The 19333-nt window shown below is 37.4% G+C and overlaps 1 protein-coding gene across 1 annotated transcript in view; it reads right to left on the bottom strand.

Moving 5' to 3' along the window:
• Positions 1 to 869: 869 nt before the first annotated feature.
• Positions 870 to 19333, bottom strand: part of CDC7 (cell division cycle 7) — a 30345-nt gene continuing 11881 nt past the window's right edge. Inside the window, exons 5-12 of the mRNA XM_062191724.1 lie at positions 17081 to 17174; positions 16853 to 16995; positions 13436 to 13685; positions 12741 to 12836; positions 11834 to 12012; positions 10969 to 11051; positions 8004 to 8153; positions 870 to 3885 (exon numbers count right to left, since the gene is read on the bottom strand). Of these exons, the coding sequence (XP_062047708.1) occupies positions 3491 to 3885; positions 8004 to 8153; positions 10969 to 11051; positions 11834 to 12012; positions 12741 to 12836; positions 13436 to 13685; positions 16853 to 16995; positions 17081 to 17174 (1390 nt within the window). The 3' untranslated portion in view covers positions 870 to 3490. The remainder of the gene's footprint in view (positions 3886 to 8003; positions 8154 to 10968; positions 11052 to 11833; positions 12013 to 12740; positions 12837 to 13435; positions 13686 to 16852; positions 16996 to 17080; positions 17175 to 19333) is intronic.

Here is a 19333-nt window from a genome sequence, read left to right as displayed (position 1 = left end):
TCAAAAGGATACTTCACACATGTCGCATGCTTAAGTTGAAATTCTAAACCATTTACATCTGTTTTCTAGTCATCTTTCTTTCCTTAGAAAAAGCTACATATATACTTTCCAGTAGGTTTTTATTTCACTCATCCTAATTCTTTCCCATAGAGTGTTAACTTTTGAGGCACTCAAGAGATGTCAGAATTTCACCCTTTCAGTTCATTTTCTAGAAAAAAATTAGCTCAAACCAAGCTCATGAGTTTCTTATATTTACTTTTCTAAACTCCATTTTTAACATTTTCTCTCTCAATCTGCAAGTGCTTTCCTAAGGCCATACTTTTTTACTTTAGATATCTAAAATGTCATTATTGACCAAAAACTTGTCTTAGCATTGACCACTGTGGTTATTTTGCTGAAAACTTTGCTGTGATTTAACACATCACTAACTACTTCTGATTACGTTGGTAACATCCACCTTTCCAAGAATGGAAGCTCAGCCACATAATTTGACAAAATTAGGAAACTGCCACATCAGTTCTAAGAATATAAGGGAAAAGTACGAACAGGATTGACATTTTTGTCTGGTGTTAGTGCTCTTTGAAGACCACAGACAACACACACAAATGCAGGCGGAAACAATACATCTGCAGACACTGGCAGACAGAATTACCCGCCTAATTTGGCCAGTTTCTTAGGATAAATAACTTTTTGGTGACGTGTAGGGCTGAAATTACACAAACAACAGAAACTAGTAAAAAACTAAGCCTACAAATTGAGTGGGTTAAGATTTTATGCAATCAATATTCTGACACTTGTAACACCACTTTGTTCCTAAAATGCTGATGTCAGAAACAAAGATGTTAACACCTCTAATGACTTTTGTTCAGGTTTTTATTCTTGAGTCACATCTTTATTTAGGTCATTAAGACAACCATAATCATCTCCTTTTAAGGAAAAGTTTCATTAAAAATGCTAGAAAGCTGGGGCCTCTATCAGAAACTAATACTTGCAGCTTGTGATATATTAATGCCCATGGTTTATTAAATGAAAACACCCTTACTAGTTTATCTCAAGAATCTGAGCAGTAAGAATTTTAAAAAGTTCAAAGTGAAAAATAGCTGAATATCTCAGGCACTTCCTAACAATGACATTAAACTAATCACCCTCTTAATATTTCTCTAGGAAACTTAATTTTGCGTGATAAAATCTTGTAGGGAGGTATCTGCCATTATAAAATAGCGTTTAGGTTTAAAATCCTCATGAATGTGTATATGGAAGCTCCTTGTTATTTTTATTCAGCACTTTGGGAATGTTTGCCCAACAGTGGGGATGCATTTTACTCTGGGATTGAAATTCTCAGAGAACTCATTTGTAACACAGGTATTTTTTAATACACTAGCTCACTTTACCAGCCCCTTTATGGAACAACCAAATTCTGTCCTAATAGAAAATTAAAACAGTGTGGATTTTTTTATTTTTATTTATTTTTATTTTTTGACAGGCAGAGTGGACAGTAGAGGGAGACAGAGAGAAAGGTCTTCCTTTTTCGCCGTTGGTTCACCCTCCAATGGCTGCCGCAGTAGGTGCGCTGCGGCCGGCGCACCACGCTGTTCCGATGGTAGGAGCCAGGTGCTTCTCCTGGTCTCCCATGGGATGCAGGGCCCAAGAACTTGGGCCATCCTCCACTGCCTTCCCTGGCCACAGCAGAGAGCTGGCCTGGAAGAGGGGCAACCGGGACAGGATCGGTGCCCCGATCGGGACTAGAACCCGGTGTGCCGGCGCCACAAGGTGGAGGATTAGCCTACTGAGCCGCGGCGCCGGCCAACAGTGTGGATTTTAAAGTCTCTTAGACAAAGTCTCTTGCCCTTTTGGTAACTTTTCTAAGAATAAATTCATCAGATTTGATTGTCAAAAATTTTGGCAGAATAAAGACTTCATTTTGGTTACTAAGATGGTTGTTTTACTATTTGTGACATTATCCTATAAATTAAGTCAACGAACACTTATCTCTATAGAAAAATCTACTTTCTTTCATATTACTTGAGCCAGGTCATTATTTGTTAACCTACTATCTACTATTTGCTGATGAAAGCATTCATCAATCTCAAAAGGAAAATACCTCCACCAGCCACTTAATGGTCACTTTTTAAATTAGTCTGACATAAAAAATATAAAAGGGTAACTTTATTAAACATATAAATTCAAGAACATTCAAGTTTTTAAAGAAACAATTTTAAGACAGCAGATCCATAGTAATGGCTTATATAAACACTATTACTTCCCAAGTAGAGTAGGTGGACATACTGACCCATCAATGCTCAAAATAACAAAATGAATCTATGTTTCTAAGCTATTTCCATATTCTAAGACTACTAAATGGGAAACTTGTCAGCAGATCCACTCCCTCCCCTACTTTATTTTCCACAAGATATGCTTGACATGTATGTTTAGAATGTAAATAATACAGAAACCCCTAATCTTAGGTCCTTTTCTACTTTGTTTACTTCATTCTCTCTCTTCCTGTAACACCTAAGACTCTAGTAATCATTCTTCTCCGAGCCAAGACCAAGTTAGTCCAAACAGGATCTATCTAGCATTACAGATAGCTCTAGACAGAGAAAAAGTCTCCAGTAAACTTAATTCTGTGTTTGCTTTGTTTTTTTGGGAGCTACTTAATGATGCCTAAAATATTGTGACAAAACATACACACAGCAAAGAGGAAAATAAAGGCATATTGGATTCTCAATCTTCACCTTTGCCCTACAGCTTTCCCTTATCCAGTATAAGCATTACTATAAATTGCCAGCTGTAAAGACACACTGAATCTAATAAAGCACCCAGAACCTTTGTTGTAGCACCATACAATTTCCAATCAGAATGTGTTAGAAGCAAAGAAAATATGACAATTCACACAAAAATGTTTTATGACTTTTGAAAAATGGAAAAATTCAATTTTAAGTGGTATTTTGCCCCATGACCAACATCTCCTCAGTATTTTAGTGTCTTTAAAAGATTTAATATATGCTTCTAGAAAAGGGAATTACTTTCTTTCCCTACAGATTACAGCACCAGCACTAGGTTAAATTTTACGAAGTACACATAACTCACTATAACTCAGTAAACTAACTATGTGTTTTGAATCATTAAATCCCTGTCATGTCTATTAACTTTCAGACTTGCACCTTGGATTACTTTGTACAAGGCTAAAACTGCTCCTTTGTCTGTAAATGGCAGTGAAAAATAAATAGAGAAACTAAAACTATGATTCTACTTGAGTGGATTTAACTCAAAGATCATGTTGTTAGTCCAAAGAACTATCCCAGGCATTTTAAGTAATCTTAATCTGTATTTTATGTATCTGCCACCAGAGTAAATACTAACATTTTAAAATAAATTATTCATACTGCCCTGGACTGTAAACAAAGATTGTAAACAAGGATTTAGGGCTATTTACAAAGAACTCATCTTTACCTAATACACAACAGTAATGGTAAATGAAGATGCATAATCACAAGTTCATATCCTTAAAAAATGGATGCAACAAAGCTGCTTCTGCTGTAATTCTTGAAGCTGGATTTAGATCTAGAAGTTTATCAAGCAGGTCATAAGCTTCATCAGGAACCTCATCCCAGCCTTCTAAATTGGTTGTACACTCATCAAAATGACTTCCGCAGCCATTACTGTCCTTTCCATGTAATGAATTCCCTGAGGGCTGTGCTTGAGGTGTTTGTATGAGGTAAGAAGTTTTATGGTCAGTCTTCTCTGAGACAATCTGGTCATGAGAAGCAGGCCCTTGTGTATCACTTGTTAATTTGGGAGTATTAGAATCTGTACCCCTGAGTCTCTCACAGAGTTTCCTCAAGTCTTGTGCTGGGACTTCTTTGCTACATAATATTGATTTGCCTAAAAAGGAAAAAAAAAAATTATTAGAATATAATAGAAGCATCTCTCAAGAGAAACACACAAATCTAGCCATGTACTTTATGGCTATATATCTAAAAGTATATGTGTGGAAGTGTATTTATGTATGTGTGTTTATGTGTGTGTACACTGAATAAGAAATAGAGCACCACAGGCACACTTAAGTTCTGTTTGAACTAGCTGAAGGCCAAACTACAAAGCAGGACACAGTACTCAGAAAGCAGTGCCTTACTAAGTAAGCTATGCTAGGCACCCCCTGACCCTGCCAACTTCTTAGCTTCATTTAACCAGCTGCAGCATCCCCCCTCCTCACTCTTTTCAAGCCTCTACACCTTTGACTAAATTAAATGGCTCCTGTTTTTGCCTAGGATGCCCCATGCCCGTGGGTGTACCCAGGACATTCCCACTTACATTACCACTCGGCTCAACAATCACCTCTACAGGTCCAACACGTTCACAACTGATCATTTTAATTCTTCCCAGCATTCTGTCACATGCTGAGAAGCGTTATTATTATTTTTGCTATCCTATATTCTAACTCATAAAATGTGCATCTCACCTACTGGACTGTGAGCTTTCAGAAGACAGGGACTGTCTATTTACCTCTGACCTCCCAAAATCTAGACAATGCCTAGCAGACACCAGGTGTTCAATTTACGTCTGCTGTACTAGACAAAAAGGCAATATTTATTTGAATCTCTCTGTTCAGATGTGACATCCTTACAGATGCTATTCTTGACCAGCCTACCCTTGATTGCTAATCCCTTTTCACTCCTTTTCTCCTTTAATCTTTCTCAACACCACTCACCTCTCACTGAGATTATACATTTATTTTCTTTCCCTCACTAGAACTTGAGCTTTCTAAGAGCAGAGACTCAAAATAGTGTCTGGAACACCTAAAGCTACAATAAAGTTCTGAATAGATTAAGAAGCAAATCAGATCTCAATTTTTAAAAATATGAATGTCTGAAATAACTTCCTGAGATGTTTATTAGCAGACATGGGTAAAAATAGGTTGAGTACAGAAATAGGCAGGTGGGTATTATTTCTGCTTTGTATTTCCTTATTAAATAAATGGGGCTCAAGACAATGAGTAGCACAATATCCAGGTTCCTCTCTGGGAGAGACAGATTGTCAACAAAGCAATTAATCTAGCTCTACATGTTAAAAAGTTACTTCTACTCAGTCTGATCTAACTATTGGATTGGTGAACCAAGGCAGAAAAAAACGCCAGGGCAGGAGAAGGAAGGAGGTTGCTGAGAGGGGGAGTGGAATAAATTACCAAAAACTAAGTTTAGTGAAGATACAACATGCCAATCCTTTTCTAACTTTAAAAACCTATCATTCCTCTAGCAATCCCACTACTGGGTATATACCCAAAGACATGAACACATTGTACCAGAGATACCTGCTCCACCGTGTCTACAGCAGCACTGTCCACAAGAGACAAAATTTACAATCTACCAAAGTGTCCATCATCAGGTGAATGGATAAAGAAAATGTGGTACATACATACAATGGAATATTATTCAGTGATAAAGAATGAAATTCTGCCATTTGCAACAAAATTTATGTAACTAGAGGACATCATGTTAAGTGAAATAAGCTGGTCCCACGAAGAAAAATACCATATCCTCCCTTATATGGGGGAGCTACAATTTAAAAAACAAAGAAAAGAAAAATGCCTATGTGTGTCAGTATTGCTGTAATAGTTTTGTGAAACTTTGTTTTGTCAAACCAATGGTTAAGAATATTATACTACTATAGTTTTAGCGACCTGTGATTACTTTCAAATTTACTTTATATGAGAGAAATGGTCATTTTTCTTCTCAACTACTATTTACAGCCGTTGTCTATATTCCCACTAAAATAGGGTCTTTTTGCTTTTTTACATGTTAAACTTTTTGTTTGGTGAAGTATTAAGTCTTTTTACTGTCATGTAAATTTAAAACGCTATCTCAAAAACTAAAAAAAAAAAAAAAAGATGTAAAGGGAGAAGGGTGGGAAACAGAGAGGAAAAGGGAGGGAGGAAGGGAATATCATTATGTTCTTAGATTTATATCTACAAACTATATTGAATCTGTTAAAAACTAAATAATAAAAGAGAAACAAGAGTCAAAAAGAAAAATGATTAAAAAACCAAAAATCTATAATCCCACTGTCTCTAGTAAATTAGAGGAAAACATGCACAGTTTTATTCCTTAATTTATTAGCTCACTCTGATATCATGAAATAATCAAAAATATGTTTTAGTACATTCTTAAGCTACACAACATACCTAAATTCCTTTTTTATATGACCAAAGAGAAGTTTCACTCAAAACACTCAGGGAATATAAACTAATCAAAGAACTTTTTTTGTGCAGATTAGCATGCTCCGAAGATTTGATTAATTTATGGTTTTTCTTTCAATTCATTCAACATAATTCAATGAGGCTGACAACAGTGGGAAAGACTACCAAAAAAACAAGATGTGCTCTCACTGCTCATCTCAGGTAAGTCATTTCTTTAGGATATAAACAGGAACACAGTTGTATTTGTTGAAATTCTGAGCCTTCTATACTCAGCTTAAAGTTACATAAGATCTGAGGGAAACAACTACAGAAGTCTTATTAATAAAATCGAGACAAGTGCTATATAGCATTACTACTTTTTAAATATGAGAATAAGCATTAACAGTGGTAAATCTATGTAAGTCCTTGCATGCTATCATGGTACTTGCCCTGGAGCATTTCTGTGTCAGATATTCTACAACAGGGAGATACAAGCTTTGACACAATGTCTTGGATGAACTTCATGTCTATAAGCTTCTCTTAAAATTCCTTAATGCTAAATTAAAGTTTCCTCAATTATTTGAGAATAAACATATTCCCATTTATTATTATGTAAGAATACTATTTCTAAGACATCAATCTTGCTTTCTACTCATGATTATTTTTCCCTTAAATGTATCATTTTACCCCATTCTTCAAATACCATTTTATTGCAATAGGTAGACTTTGTTGCAGAAGCATTTCTTGGCAAGCCTTTATTATGATGCATTCTGCATATAACTACCACTAAGATTTTCTTGTGGATTAGACCCTGACACTGCTGCCTAAGCATGAGACAATCATTTTCATGGACGTTCTTAGCTAGAAGCAGTTCTTGATCAAAATCACTTTTTTTCCAAACTAAGTCTGCAGCCTTGCTAAATATATTTTTCTGAATCATATTTTCCAGGAATCAGTTGAGTGAGGCCAGCCTGTGACTTTTTGAGGTTTCTCCGGTAATTCTGATGCATTCCTGGTTAAGACCCACTGATTCTGGGGTTGGCCTCAAGGCAGCCCAGCTAATCCTGAGGTAGGCTGACTTAAACCTTGTGCTGTATGGGTGTTCTGTACTGTGTGGTGGTAAGCTGACTCAATCGTATCACTTGTTGGAAAGCACTAACTGTAATTGTCCTTGCAGGATAGACACAAGGGGATATTTGAGAACAGGTTGTTGACCAGAGCAAGGCTAAGATAATTCTTAAGTGCCCTACAAAGCACACCATATATCCCAGTCTTGAAGAAGAACCTGGGAGATAACTTCCCACATCCAATATATGCTTAGAATACTGCTCCATCAGTGAAGGTTTTCTATTCATTTCACTCTGCTAACCCTCAAATTAAAAGCAATTCTCCCCTTTTCCACTGTAGTTCTGTTACACTTAAATATAATTAGCTATTTGCTTGTTAGACTAAAATCAATTAAGGCAAGGATATTCTCAATATCAGATAGAGAACCTGATGCTTAATGTACAAAAAAGAATTAAAATATATTAAAAATATTTATACAACAAAATTCAAGCCACAACTAAAGGGAGTTAAGGTTTTATTCCTTATTTTTGTAAGTGTAGTACTTAGTGCTTGATAAAATTAAATGATTACATGTATAGAGGAAAATGATGACAAAATATTTTCTTACATCAATGTAACTCTTAAGGTTTAATAATCATTCTATCTAGGATTAGAGAATTTTAAGAAAACTTATTTGTAAAGACTATTTTATAATAATTTAAGTCATCTGTAGGAGATAATCAAAGGCATTTGTTTTGTTGCATAATATAAATCTGCTTACCAAAAGTTTTAGCAGCCTGGATAGTTTCCCTGGATCCCCGAATTGTCATAATTTGAGCCAAAGCAGTTAAATCATCACTTGCTTTATAAAACGGATATCGTCCACTAAGCAAAGAAAGGAATATGACACCTGCAGACCACATGTCAATTGCTGCAACAGAAAAGAAACTTTAAAAATAAATTCCACACTTACAGTTTTATCATCCTAAATCAGTGGTTCTTGTCCTTTATTGTGCAATAGCATCACCTTGGGAGCCTTAACAATCTCAGATGCCTAGGTCCCAACCCTCAAAGATTCTCATCCAACAGTTCTGGAGTAGATAGTATTAAAAAGTTCCTCAAGTCATTTCAATCTAAAGCCATGACTGAGAATCCTTAATCAAACATCTTTACTCAAAATATGTTACTCTTTCTTGAACAACATATTCATAAACTTAAATGAATATTTCATCATTAGAAAACATTAAGCAAATGCTTATCAAAGATCAAAAGAAACCCAAAAATGGCTACATGGGGAAAAACTTGGATGCTCCTCAAGAATGACGCCATCGTAGTGAAAGTGTTTTCGTTTTAGTGAAAAGTACTGAACATTACAAGCTCTTCATTAACCAGATGCTAGCACTAAGTATTCCCAAAGAAATCTCCAGAATTCTGGACCAGCTCAGTTCCATGTAAAAAAGCTCCTTTTTATTTCTCTTAGAGACATCTTTCCTAATTGTTGGAACACCTAGTATTACCAAATTATTTGCTCTCAATTTCACTGGCCATTGTATCACTTGCCTTAGTTCCCTTCCTACTTCTGCCTGTTCCTTCAATGTCTTCTCAAAGTCTTAAGTGCTGAGGTTCCTGAGTCCCAACTTCTTCCCCTCTAAACTCTCTCTCATTGGTCCATCCACTTCATGAATTCAACTATCACCTCTATAAAAATGACACTCAACATTTATTTCCAGCCCAGTTCCATCCCTGAGCTTCATACTTAACTTTTACTTTGTTAGATCTGCATGTTCCAAAAATATCTGAAACCATTTATGCCCCAAACCAAATCCTACCTTTACCTATAAATCAGTTATTTCTCCTTTATTCTCCACTTCAGTTACTGGTACACATCCAAGTCCCTCAAGCTAGGAGTCTGGTGAACATCCTAGATGATGTTTTCCTTCACTATCTCAAACCCAATTCCAGATCCAATTACCTACCAGGTTCTGCCTTTGCAATCCTTCTCTTATTTCATTCTTATTACCAATTTCCTCATTCATGCTTTCATCTCTTGCTTCAACCATTATAGGGTAACACTCTCCAAAATCTATTGTAGAATACAGTACTACCAACTCTCCCTGGAATAACTTCCCAGCATCTACAGTATACAGTCTGAGCTGTTTAAGAGCATGATGACTTTGTCTATCTCTAAGTTTCTTATTTTAAATTTTTTATTTATTTACTTATTTTAAATGAAAGGCAGAGACAGAGATTTTCCATCTATTGGTTCATTCCCCAAATGCTTTCAATAGTCAGGGATGGGCCAGACCAGGAGACTGGAACTCATTCTGGTTCTCCTATGTAGGTTGCCCAGATTCAAGTACTCAAGCCATCACCTGCTGCCTCCAGGGCAGGAAGGTGGAATCAGAAGCCAGGATTTGAACAGACCCTCTGATATGGGATTTGTGTCCCAGGCGGCATCTTACCTGCTGTGCTAAATGCTCATCCTCAAGGTTTACTTCTAACAATTTGCACCTAAAGTCATACTGAATGTTCAGATTCCAATATGATGAGACTATACTCTTTCTTGAGAGTTCCCTGGCTCATGCCTCAACGTTAAATCCACACCCCAACTTAAATTCATCTTGAAGGTCATCTCTTTCATGAACTTCCTTCCATATTCCTTTGGGTTATGATAGTTAGATATAATTTTAGCACCATACTCAACAGGTTACTTTATAATTATTATGTTGACTATGGTGTGAACAGATGTTCTCATTTTTGCATCACTAGCAAGCAAAGAAGAGACATACAATGAATAAATGCATTTCTTCAAAGCTCGTAATCCAAGCAAATAGCAGGACTCATCCATTCATTCAAAAGATGTCTCCTGGGTTCCAGCCCCATGATAACTTTTTAGATTATAAAAGACATTTTTCTCTTTAAAAACCTTCTAACTGCTATTACACTGTTTTCATAGTACAAAAAATGATTTTTGTCAAACACAATTATATCTGCCAAACAGAAAATTTTTCGGGCATTTGGTGATTGAAGTGCTAAAGGTGACATAAACTACCAAACACAGCTATTTCCTCTCACAAAGATAATGGCAACAAAATTCCTGGTAAAATCATCTTGTACACAGAAAAGCAATCTTTGGAAATAAATTGTAAAAATGAAAAGGAAGACAACACAAATATTAGAAACTTTTGTAAAGAAAAGCATTCCAAATACTGATGGAGTCTGTGGACTCAAAAGGCTTCCACAGCCTAGGCAGCTGATGTCAAGAGCCTGGGGTGATCACTGATGTCATACATAAGAGTGACAACAGGAGTCATTGTGCACTAACTCCCCATGTAAAACTAGTTCTCAAACAGTTTGTGTGTGTGTGTGTGTGCAAATCGTTGAAATCTTTACTTAGTACAGAGTTAGTCTTCTGTGTACAAAGTTAACTGAAAATGAATCTTAATGGAGAATGGGACTGGCAAGAGAAGAGGGAAGAGGAGGAGGGCTGGGAGTGGGGGTGGGAGGGCTGGTATGGTGGGAGGAATAACTATATTCCTAAAGTTGTACTTATGAAATTTGTATTTCTTAAAAAATAAATTAAAAATAAAAAAAGCATTATCTCAAAAATGGGAATGCTGAACTGCTAGACTGTTTGCATAATTTAATTAAGAGAAGCTCAATATTAGTCAAAACTGGACAAAGATCCTAAAATTTAACCAGGACAACCCATTTGAATTTTGTTCTGTATTTCTAGCGCAACCTACCTGTAGTTTGATTGGGGCACTTGGTCAAGACCTCAGGTGCTCTGAATCCTGGTGTACCTGCCCTAGGTGCAACTTGTTGACGCCTTATAATGAAGAAATAAGATTTCTCTAGTTATGTTAAAGTTGAACTACTTAAATCCAAAAAAATTACATTTATCAGATTAGTTCACAGTAAATTTTGCCTTGACATTTATATAAAGCTACTACAAAGCAAATGATAATCTGGTATGATGAACATTATAGATCTTGCTTCTACTGGTTTGTTCCACTTCTACTGGTTTCCTGGCTTCACTCCTGAAATGAGTTAGGGTAACTTCTAAGCAAACAAGACAGTAGACAATAAAAGCCATTAGATAAAAACAGAATACGTAAAAATTCACTTCTGCTTGGAGTGATTAATCACTGATTATTTCTTCACTTATGGATTAGTTAATCAGGAAAGGCTTGATGAAAGTCAAATCTTACAGGAAGGGAAAGAATTTATAATGCAATAAGCTGGAGGTGGGAGAAAGAAAGCAGCTTTATTATTTGGTTCTAGTTATTTTACATGGGCAAGAATGAAGAGTGAAAACAGACAAAATTACATCAGCAAGCAAAATGTGCAATTCTAAACTTTCAAAAGAGCTTCTCTGCCTCCCCCTCAATTACTTGCACATAAGAGCAAATGTGTTTTCCAAAGAATATATGCATGTCAAATGAACAATATGACAACAGCATCAGTTGTTCTTCGAGGTACTGTTCTGCATCAGTGCCTGTATAGTTCCCCTCCCTTCACTAAATCAACTGCTCCCCACAATCAGTGCTCAATTTCTCATCTTGTCTGGCAGCATGCTGGTGATTTTATAGCACAAACACAATATATTACCTTGAAAGGCAAATACTGCACACTTTATCTGTTGCATAGCAGTCACAGGTCAGGTTAGTTGGACAAGAACTGGCAGTTTTCCTCATCACCCCACTGTTCATAACTTTTGTAGAAATAGTCTTCTTTTTTGTTGCTAACTTTCTTGACAATACATCCACACTCTTTGATGGCTTTATAAGCTGTAGAAGAAAAGTTACATTTTCTATTTTCATAACACTTAACATAATGTATTCCAATGCTAGTACAGCAAAAAAGTAATCACAAAAGCGTTACTTTAAAACTGCTGAATGTGCTATTGGAGTGTATATAAACAGCTGTCCATTAAGATGTTTATGATCTTTGGATTTTTCTGTTGAATAAACACATTTACTAATTAGTCCTAAGTTTAGTAAATATTTGACTTATCCTTCATTAGAACATTTCTTGATATATTGCAAAAGTATACAGCAGTTATGTTCCAGTGTCTAACTCCATTTCAGAACTGTAAACTGCACAAATACATCGGCTAAAATTGGTTTTAATTTGTTGCTCATGCTGTCCAGCTGTCATGGGGGTATCATACACCAATTTAAAATCATCTAACATTGATGACAATCTTGTTAACTTTACAAACACTATCAACTCTGCATCAACCACATTAGGTGCGGGGAGCTCACTGACTGACAGACAAGGCCTTAACGTTCTCAATGTTCCTCTGAGGGAAGAGTAACAGTAGTCATTTAACTAAAAATGATGAAAAAGTCCACCAGAAAAGTTTAGAAAGGATTGAATAAAATAAAAATTGTAACTAAATGCTCAAAGCATTAATATGTGAAAGCCAAGCCACTTAATTAAATGTTAATGTAATCATTACCTAAATGTCTTCAGTGTACAACTGATCATTGCACTATCAAGCTACATTACTTACTTTCACTGGAGGGCTCTCATGTGAAATGGAGCTGTGTATATTGAAATTTCTTTCTCCAAAAACAGAGCGCTGGACAGAAAGGCCTACAGATCCCTCCTACAATACCAACAAAAACAAGGAAAATAAGGGTTATATCTGTAACACTTTCTGCCAGCTGTACTCTGCCATAGTTGTGAAAGAGTTAAGTGACATGAAACAAAAACAGCTGCATCCAAGTCATTCTCAGGCACCAAAACACTTCTGTGAAAGGAGAAAATACTCTAAACACCCATACAATGTCATAGTTCACAAACACACACATATATATATATAAAACTAAAAAAATTCAAAAATTACCTGCGTGAATGTTACATTTTGCTGTGCAGCTAAAATGGAGATAGACACTTCAGAATTTTTCCCCTATAACTAATACTTTCTTTTAAAAAGGGTAATTAACCCAAACTTTGTAACATGCAAGGGAAAATGACCTATTTTCTATTGTCATACAATTTTTGTAATACAGAATGACAAAAACATAAATCAAAAAGTTTCAGTTTTAAACAAGTCTCAGTGAAAATATAATCAAGCAAATATAAAGATGCTAAAAAATGTTTTTTTAATTACGAATACCATCTCAGTGTTGTATCTCCCTTTGTTGGATGAAAGAGTACATTTCTAAAACAATGCTACTACTTAAGAAATAAAACAGGTAGGACCTTTCCATCTTTTCCTTGTTTAATCTGAATTTGTGCATTTGTGCAGGGTCTTTTGATAGATGTTTTGGTGGGAGACCGCTGATCCAGTTCCTTAGGTGCTGGGCCACTCAATGAAATCTTGTTTCCCATGATTACATGAGATTTGTTCTGGGTGCAACTTTCCTGCTGCGTTTCAGATTGGACAAATTTGAGAAGCTCTATTTTTGTATCATGAGTTCCTTGGGCCAAACCGAAATCTACCAAGGCATACCTAAGAAACAAAATTAAGCATTTTTACTCCTTTTTAACAATTAAAGCTTTCAATACTCTCAACCACATGCATACAGAAACTATAATTCTTTTCAGGATCAATTAAGAATGAATAGTGTTCCGGCCAGTGCCGCGGCTCACTTGGCTAATCCTCCGCCTGCGGCACCGGCACCCCAGATTCTAGTTCCAGTTGGGGTGCTGGATTTTGTCCCGGTTGCTCCTCTTCTAGTGCAGCTCTCTGCTGTGGCCCAGGAAGGCAGTGGAGGATGGCTCAAGTACTTGGGCCCTGCACCTGCATGGGAGACCAGGAGGAAGCACCTGGCTCCTGGCTTCAGATTGGCACAGCGCACTGGCGGTAGCAACCATTTGGGGGGTGAACCAACGGAAAAAGGAAGACCTTTCTCTCTCTAATTCTGCCTGTCAAAAAAAAAAAAAAAAAAGAAAAGAAAAGAAAGAATATTGTTCAAGAAAAAAGAAAAAAATACATGTTACAAAGCAAGGATTTAACACCAAGGTAGAACTGAAAATTAAGAAATGACATAGGGGCTGGCACTGTGGCATAGCAGGTAAAGCCACCGCCTGCAGTGCCACCATCCCATATGGGTGCCTGTTCAAGTTCCGGCTGCTCCACTTCTGATTCAGCTCTCTGCTATGGCCTGGGAAAGCAGAAGATGGTCCAATTCCAGGGCCCCAGCAACCCTGTGGGAGACCTGGAGGAAGCTCCTGGCTCTGGGTCAAATCAGCTCAGTTCTGGCTGTTGTGGCCATTTGGGGGTGAACCAGAGGACAGAAGACTTTCCTCTCTCCTTCTCTCTGCCTCTGTGTAACTTTGCCTTTCAAATAAATCTTAAGAAAAAAAAATAAGAAATTATATATTCTAGGAGCTGGCACTATGGCTTAGCAGGCTAAACTGCTACCTGCAATACTGGCATCTCCTACGGGTGCCCCAGTTAAAGTCCCAGCTGCTCCACTTTGTTCCAGATTTTTTTTTTTTTTAAAGATTTATTTAGTTTATTTGAAAGAGTTACACAGAAAGAAGAAAGCAGAGAGAGAGAGAGAGGTCTTCCATCTGATGGTTCACTCCCCAACTGGCCATATGGCCGGAGCTGTGCCATTCCAAAGCCAGGAGCTTTTCCAGGTCTCCCACGTGGGTGCAGGGGCCCAAGGATATGGGCCATCTGCTGCTACTTTCCCAGGCCATAGCAGAGAGTTGGATTAGAAGTGAAGCAGCCAGGTCTCTAACCGGTGCCCATATGGGATGCCGGTGCATCAGGCCAGGGCATTAACCCACTGAGCCACAGCGCCAGCCCCTCAAGTTCCATAATATACCTAAGAAAAGCAGTAAAAGATGATCCAAGTGTTTGGGTCCCTGCCACCTACATGGAAGACTCAGGTGGACTTCTAGGATACCAGCTTCAGTCTTGCTCAGCTCTGACTATTGTGTCTATTTGGAGAACAAACCAGCAAATTGAAGATGTTTGTTTCGTCCTCTCTCTTGGCTCTTTCAAATAAATAAAATAAATCTTAAAACAAAAAAGAGAAAAAGAAATGACACATTCCACAGTCAATTGCTTTTCTCTCTTTTCCAGTGGTCTATGTTAATGGGGCAGAAGATGAATGTGCTATATAAATACAATGTTTTATTCTCTGATCATGGCACAGATGGCATCGCAGCAGGTAATTTCTAATAAAACAAGCTTAAAAGAGAAGTAAGTTGAAATAATGGTTTTAACATATGACTTAATTTTTAAAAACTAAAGGAGTGGCCATTTAGCACCAAAGTTAAGCTGCTGCTTGGGATATCTTTTGCATGCCCTATCAGAGTACTTGGTTTAAGTCTCAGCTCTGCTCTCCATTCCAGCTTCCTGCTAAAGTACACCGAAGTAGACAGCAGGGGTATGGTTCTAGTACCCAGGTCCCTGTCACTCATGTGGGAGAACCAGATTAAGTTCTCAGCTCCTAGTTTTTTGGCCTGGCCCAGCCCCAGCTGTTATAAGCATTTGGAGGGTAAACTAGTGAATGGGAAATCTCTGTCTCCCTGTTTCTCTGCCTTTCAAATAAGTAAAAATAAAAATTTTACTCTATAGGGGTGAAATGGTCATTTTTCCATTCAATTATTCTGTATAGCTATTGTCTAGTCACACTAAGCTCAGGTCTTTTTGCTTTTTACTTGTTAAGCTTTTTTTTTCTTGTACTTGAAAGTCACAGTTACACAGAGAAGGAGAGGCAGAGAGAGAGGTCTTCCATCCACTGGTTCACTCCCCAACTGACTGCAACAGCTGGAGCTGCGCCAATCCAAAGCCAGGATCCAGGAGCTTCTTCCAGGTCTCCTATGTGGGTGCAAGGTCCCAAGGACTTGGGCCCTCTTCTACTGCTTTCCTGGGCTACAGCAGAGAGCTGGAATGGAAGCGGAGCAGCCAGGATTCGAACCGGCAGGAGGCAGCCCTACCCACTATGCCACAGCGCCAGCCTCTTGTTAAAACTTATTCAGTGAAGTATTAAACCTTTTTACTGTAATGTAAATTTAAAATATGTATCTCAAAAACTGAAAAAAGAAAAGGGAAAAGAAAGGAGGGTAGAAAGGTGAGAGGGGGAAAGAGAGGGAAAGGGAGAAGGAGGGAATACCACTATGTTCTTAGAATTGTATCTACACAGCACATTGAATCTGTTAAAAATAATTAAGAAAAAAAATTTACAAAAAGAAAAAGAAAAATCATGGTTATAAAATCCCAACAAACAAGTTACACTCTTAATCTTCTTACCATATTCAATATGATATACTGTATAAACAGCAGCATTTAAGTTATTTTATTCCTCTATGTATATAATTAGCATAAAAAGTATACATAAAAATAGAGCTTTAATGTTTAAACAGGAAACTGGTTATTATGTGGTTTAATTCCTCATTTATTAGAAAAGAAAAATAAAGTCATGTGTAAACTCAAAGATTCTAAGTTTCTTAACTAAGGGTTATTTACTCTAAACCACAGTTCCTCTAATGATATACACTGCTTTACTAATACAAAGTTATCTTCTCTGCATTTTCCTTTCCTAATCACAAAGAAAGAAATGATTTGGACGTGACTGCTGAAATGTATCTCTAAGGGCTGGACCCTACTGCACAAATTCACTGAAGTGAAAGTATTATCTAGGAACTCTTCATACTCACTTTTTCAGGCGTCTATTATATAAAAAATTGCTGGGCTTAACATCACGATGAACAATACCAAACTGGTGAATGCGTTTCAAAGCTCTGAACAGATTAAACATGTATTCCCGTACTTCTTGAAAGGAAAGAGAATTCAAAATGTCCTAAAATAAAGTTATAAATAGGGTCATAAGGTAGTTTTCAATTAAATATTTAGCTAATAAAAATTCAAGAAATATTAAAACTTACCAAAAAAGACTCATGTTCTAGGTATGGCATAGCAATAACTACATGATCATTTTTCCTAAAGCAATATTTAACTCCCATGACGTTGTCTTGCCCCCTAGTGGAAAAAAGTACAGTGAGCTTTAGAGGAAAAATCAAACTGAATCATTAAAGCTTAATCTTTTTTTAAAAAAATATAACTTTAACAATGCATGCATGCAGTATAAAACTGACTTAAGTCATCACAAGGTAGTATAACATTTAACTCACTTGTATAAGAAAGAAAGCATTCTTTTAAAATAAAAATTGTTATCAGCTATGAGGTCACTATAATAATTCAATATGAGGTAATTAGAAGTGGCGAAAAAAGAAGGGAAAGATAAACAAGAAGGAATTAAGAAGATTGGGTAGCAGATAAGATGGTAAGAATAATACGTTCATTCCAGGTAACATTAATTGAACACTTACTACACAACTAGCTCTGATCTAAGTACTTCATATCTACCAACAAATTCATTTACTCTCCAAAGAAACCCTACGAGGAAGGTGCTACTATTCCTTTCCATGTTCACAGATGAAACAGGCAGAGAGAGGTTAAAGAACTTGTCCAAGGTCATTAAACTAGTAAGTCTTGGAGCCATGACTTAAAAAAAAAACCAAAAAGCTTTTAAAATTATTTAGAGGCACAGGAGAGAGAGATACAGACAGAGGGAGAGCTGGTTCACTTCCCAGATGCTTACAAGGCTGTGTCAGGCTGGGACTCAGTCTAGGCCTCGCATATAGGTGGCAGGGACCTAAGCACTTGAGCCATCACCTGCAGCCTCCCAGGGTGCACTTTAGCAAGAAGCTACAATTGGCAATGGAGCTAGACTCAAACCCACGCACTCCAACATAGGATGCAGACATCTCAACCAGCACCTTAATCACTAGGCCAAAAACTTGCCCCTTGAGTTACAAGTTGAATCCTGTTAGTTTATTCCTGACCAATGTTCTTAATCACAATGTTTCTTAATGGGTAAGGAAAATGGAATATTGATTTCCATGATTTTGATACTGACTGTAATATCATGTAGATGCCAAAAAAATTAAGTAAAACAAACAAACAAAACCAATAATTCATCATTTTAAAAGAAAAATTTAGATATGGGACCAAATATTTTTAAATTTTTTTAAAGATGTATTTATTTATTTGAAAGGCAGAGTTATAGAGAGAGAGAGAGAGACATCTTCTATCTGCTGGTTCACTCCCCAGATGGCAGTGATGGCCAGGGCTGGGCCAGGCAGAAGCCAGGAGCCAGGAACTTCATCTTGGCCTCCCACACGGGTGGCAGGAGTATAAACACTTGGGCCATCTTCTACTGTTTTTCCCAGGCCATCAGCAGGGAGTTGTATTGGAAGTGGAGCAGCCGGGATATGAACTGGTGCCCGTTTGAGAGGCTGGCACTACAGGTGACGGCTTTACCAGCTATGCCAATAACCCGCCCCAATCTTTTTTTTCTTAATATTTTATTTATTTATTTGAAAGACAAAGAGAGAAAAGGAGAGACAGAGATCTTCCATTTGCTGGTTCACTCCCCAGATAGCCACACGGCCAAGGCTGGGCCAGGTTAAAGCCAGGAGCAGGGAGATTTTTCTGGGTCTCCCACATGGGAGGCAGAGGCCCAAGCACTTGGGCCATCTTTTACTGCTTTCCCAGGCCATTAGCAGGGAGCCAGATTGGAAGTACAAATGGGCACCCATATAGGATGCCAACACTGCAGGTGGTGGCTTAATTGGCTAGATCACAATGCTGGCCCCCAGGACTAAATCTTTACTGGGAAGTCAAGTGAGAAAACTTACAAAGAAGCAATATCCAAAGCTGTGAAGATAAACAGAGAGAAGAGAAAGTGAGTTTTGGAAAAAGTTTCATGGTGAAAAGTAAAATTAAGGAAGGATAACAAAGTAAGGAGCTGGAAAGGAGCCCCCAACATGGAGGTCAGAGAATAATGACTGAGTAAAGGCTTTTGGACTGACAGGGAAACTAGTAATTTTTCTAAAAGCAATTAAGTGGAAAGAAAGAAGCAAACTAGGAGTTAAGGAAAGCAACCAGGACAGTGTTCAAAGCAGAGCACAAAGACAATTTGCCAACTGCATTGCAAGACCAGAGGAAGACGTTTTTAGCATGCACATTTTTGAAATGCAGAGAAAAGAAAAAGGGGTAGAGACACACAAAGTACAGAGAAAGGACTGCCCTTATTCAGAGGACTAGAATGGATGTAATCATGCCTTAGAAAGGCC

The sequence above is a fragment of the Lepus europaeus genome, chromosome 5 (genome assembly GCF_033115175.1).
Source record: "Lepus europaeus isolate LE1 chromosome 5, mLepTim1.pri, whole genome shotgun sequence".
NCBI lineage: Eukaryota > Metazoa > Chordata > Mammalia > Lagomorpha > Leporidae > Lepus > Lepus europaeus.
The sequence above is the reverse complement of the archived record's forward strand: the minus strand, read 5'-3'. Positions and strand labels throughout refer to the sequence as shown.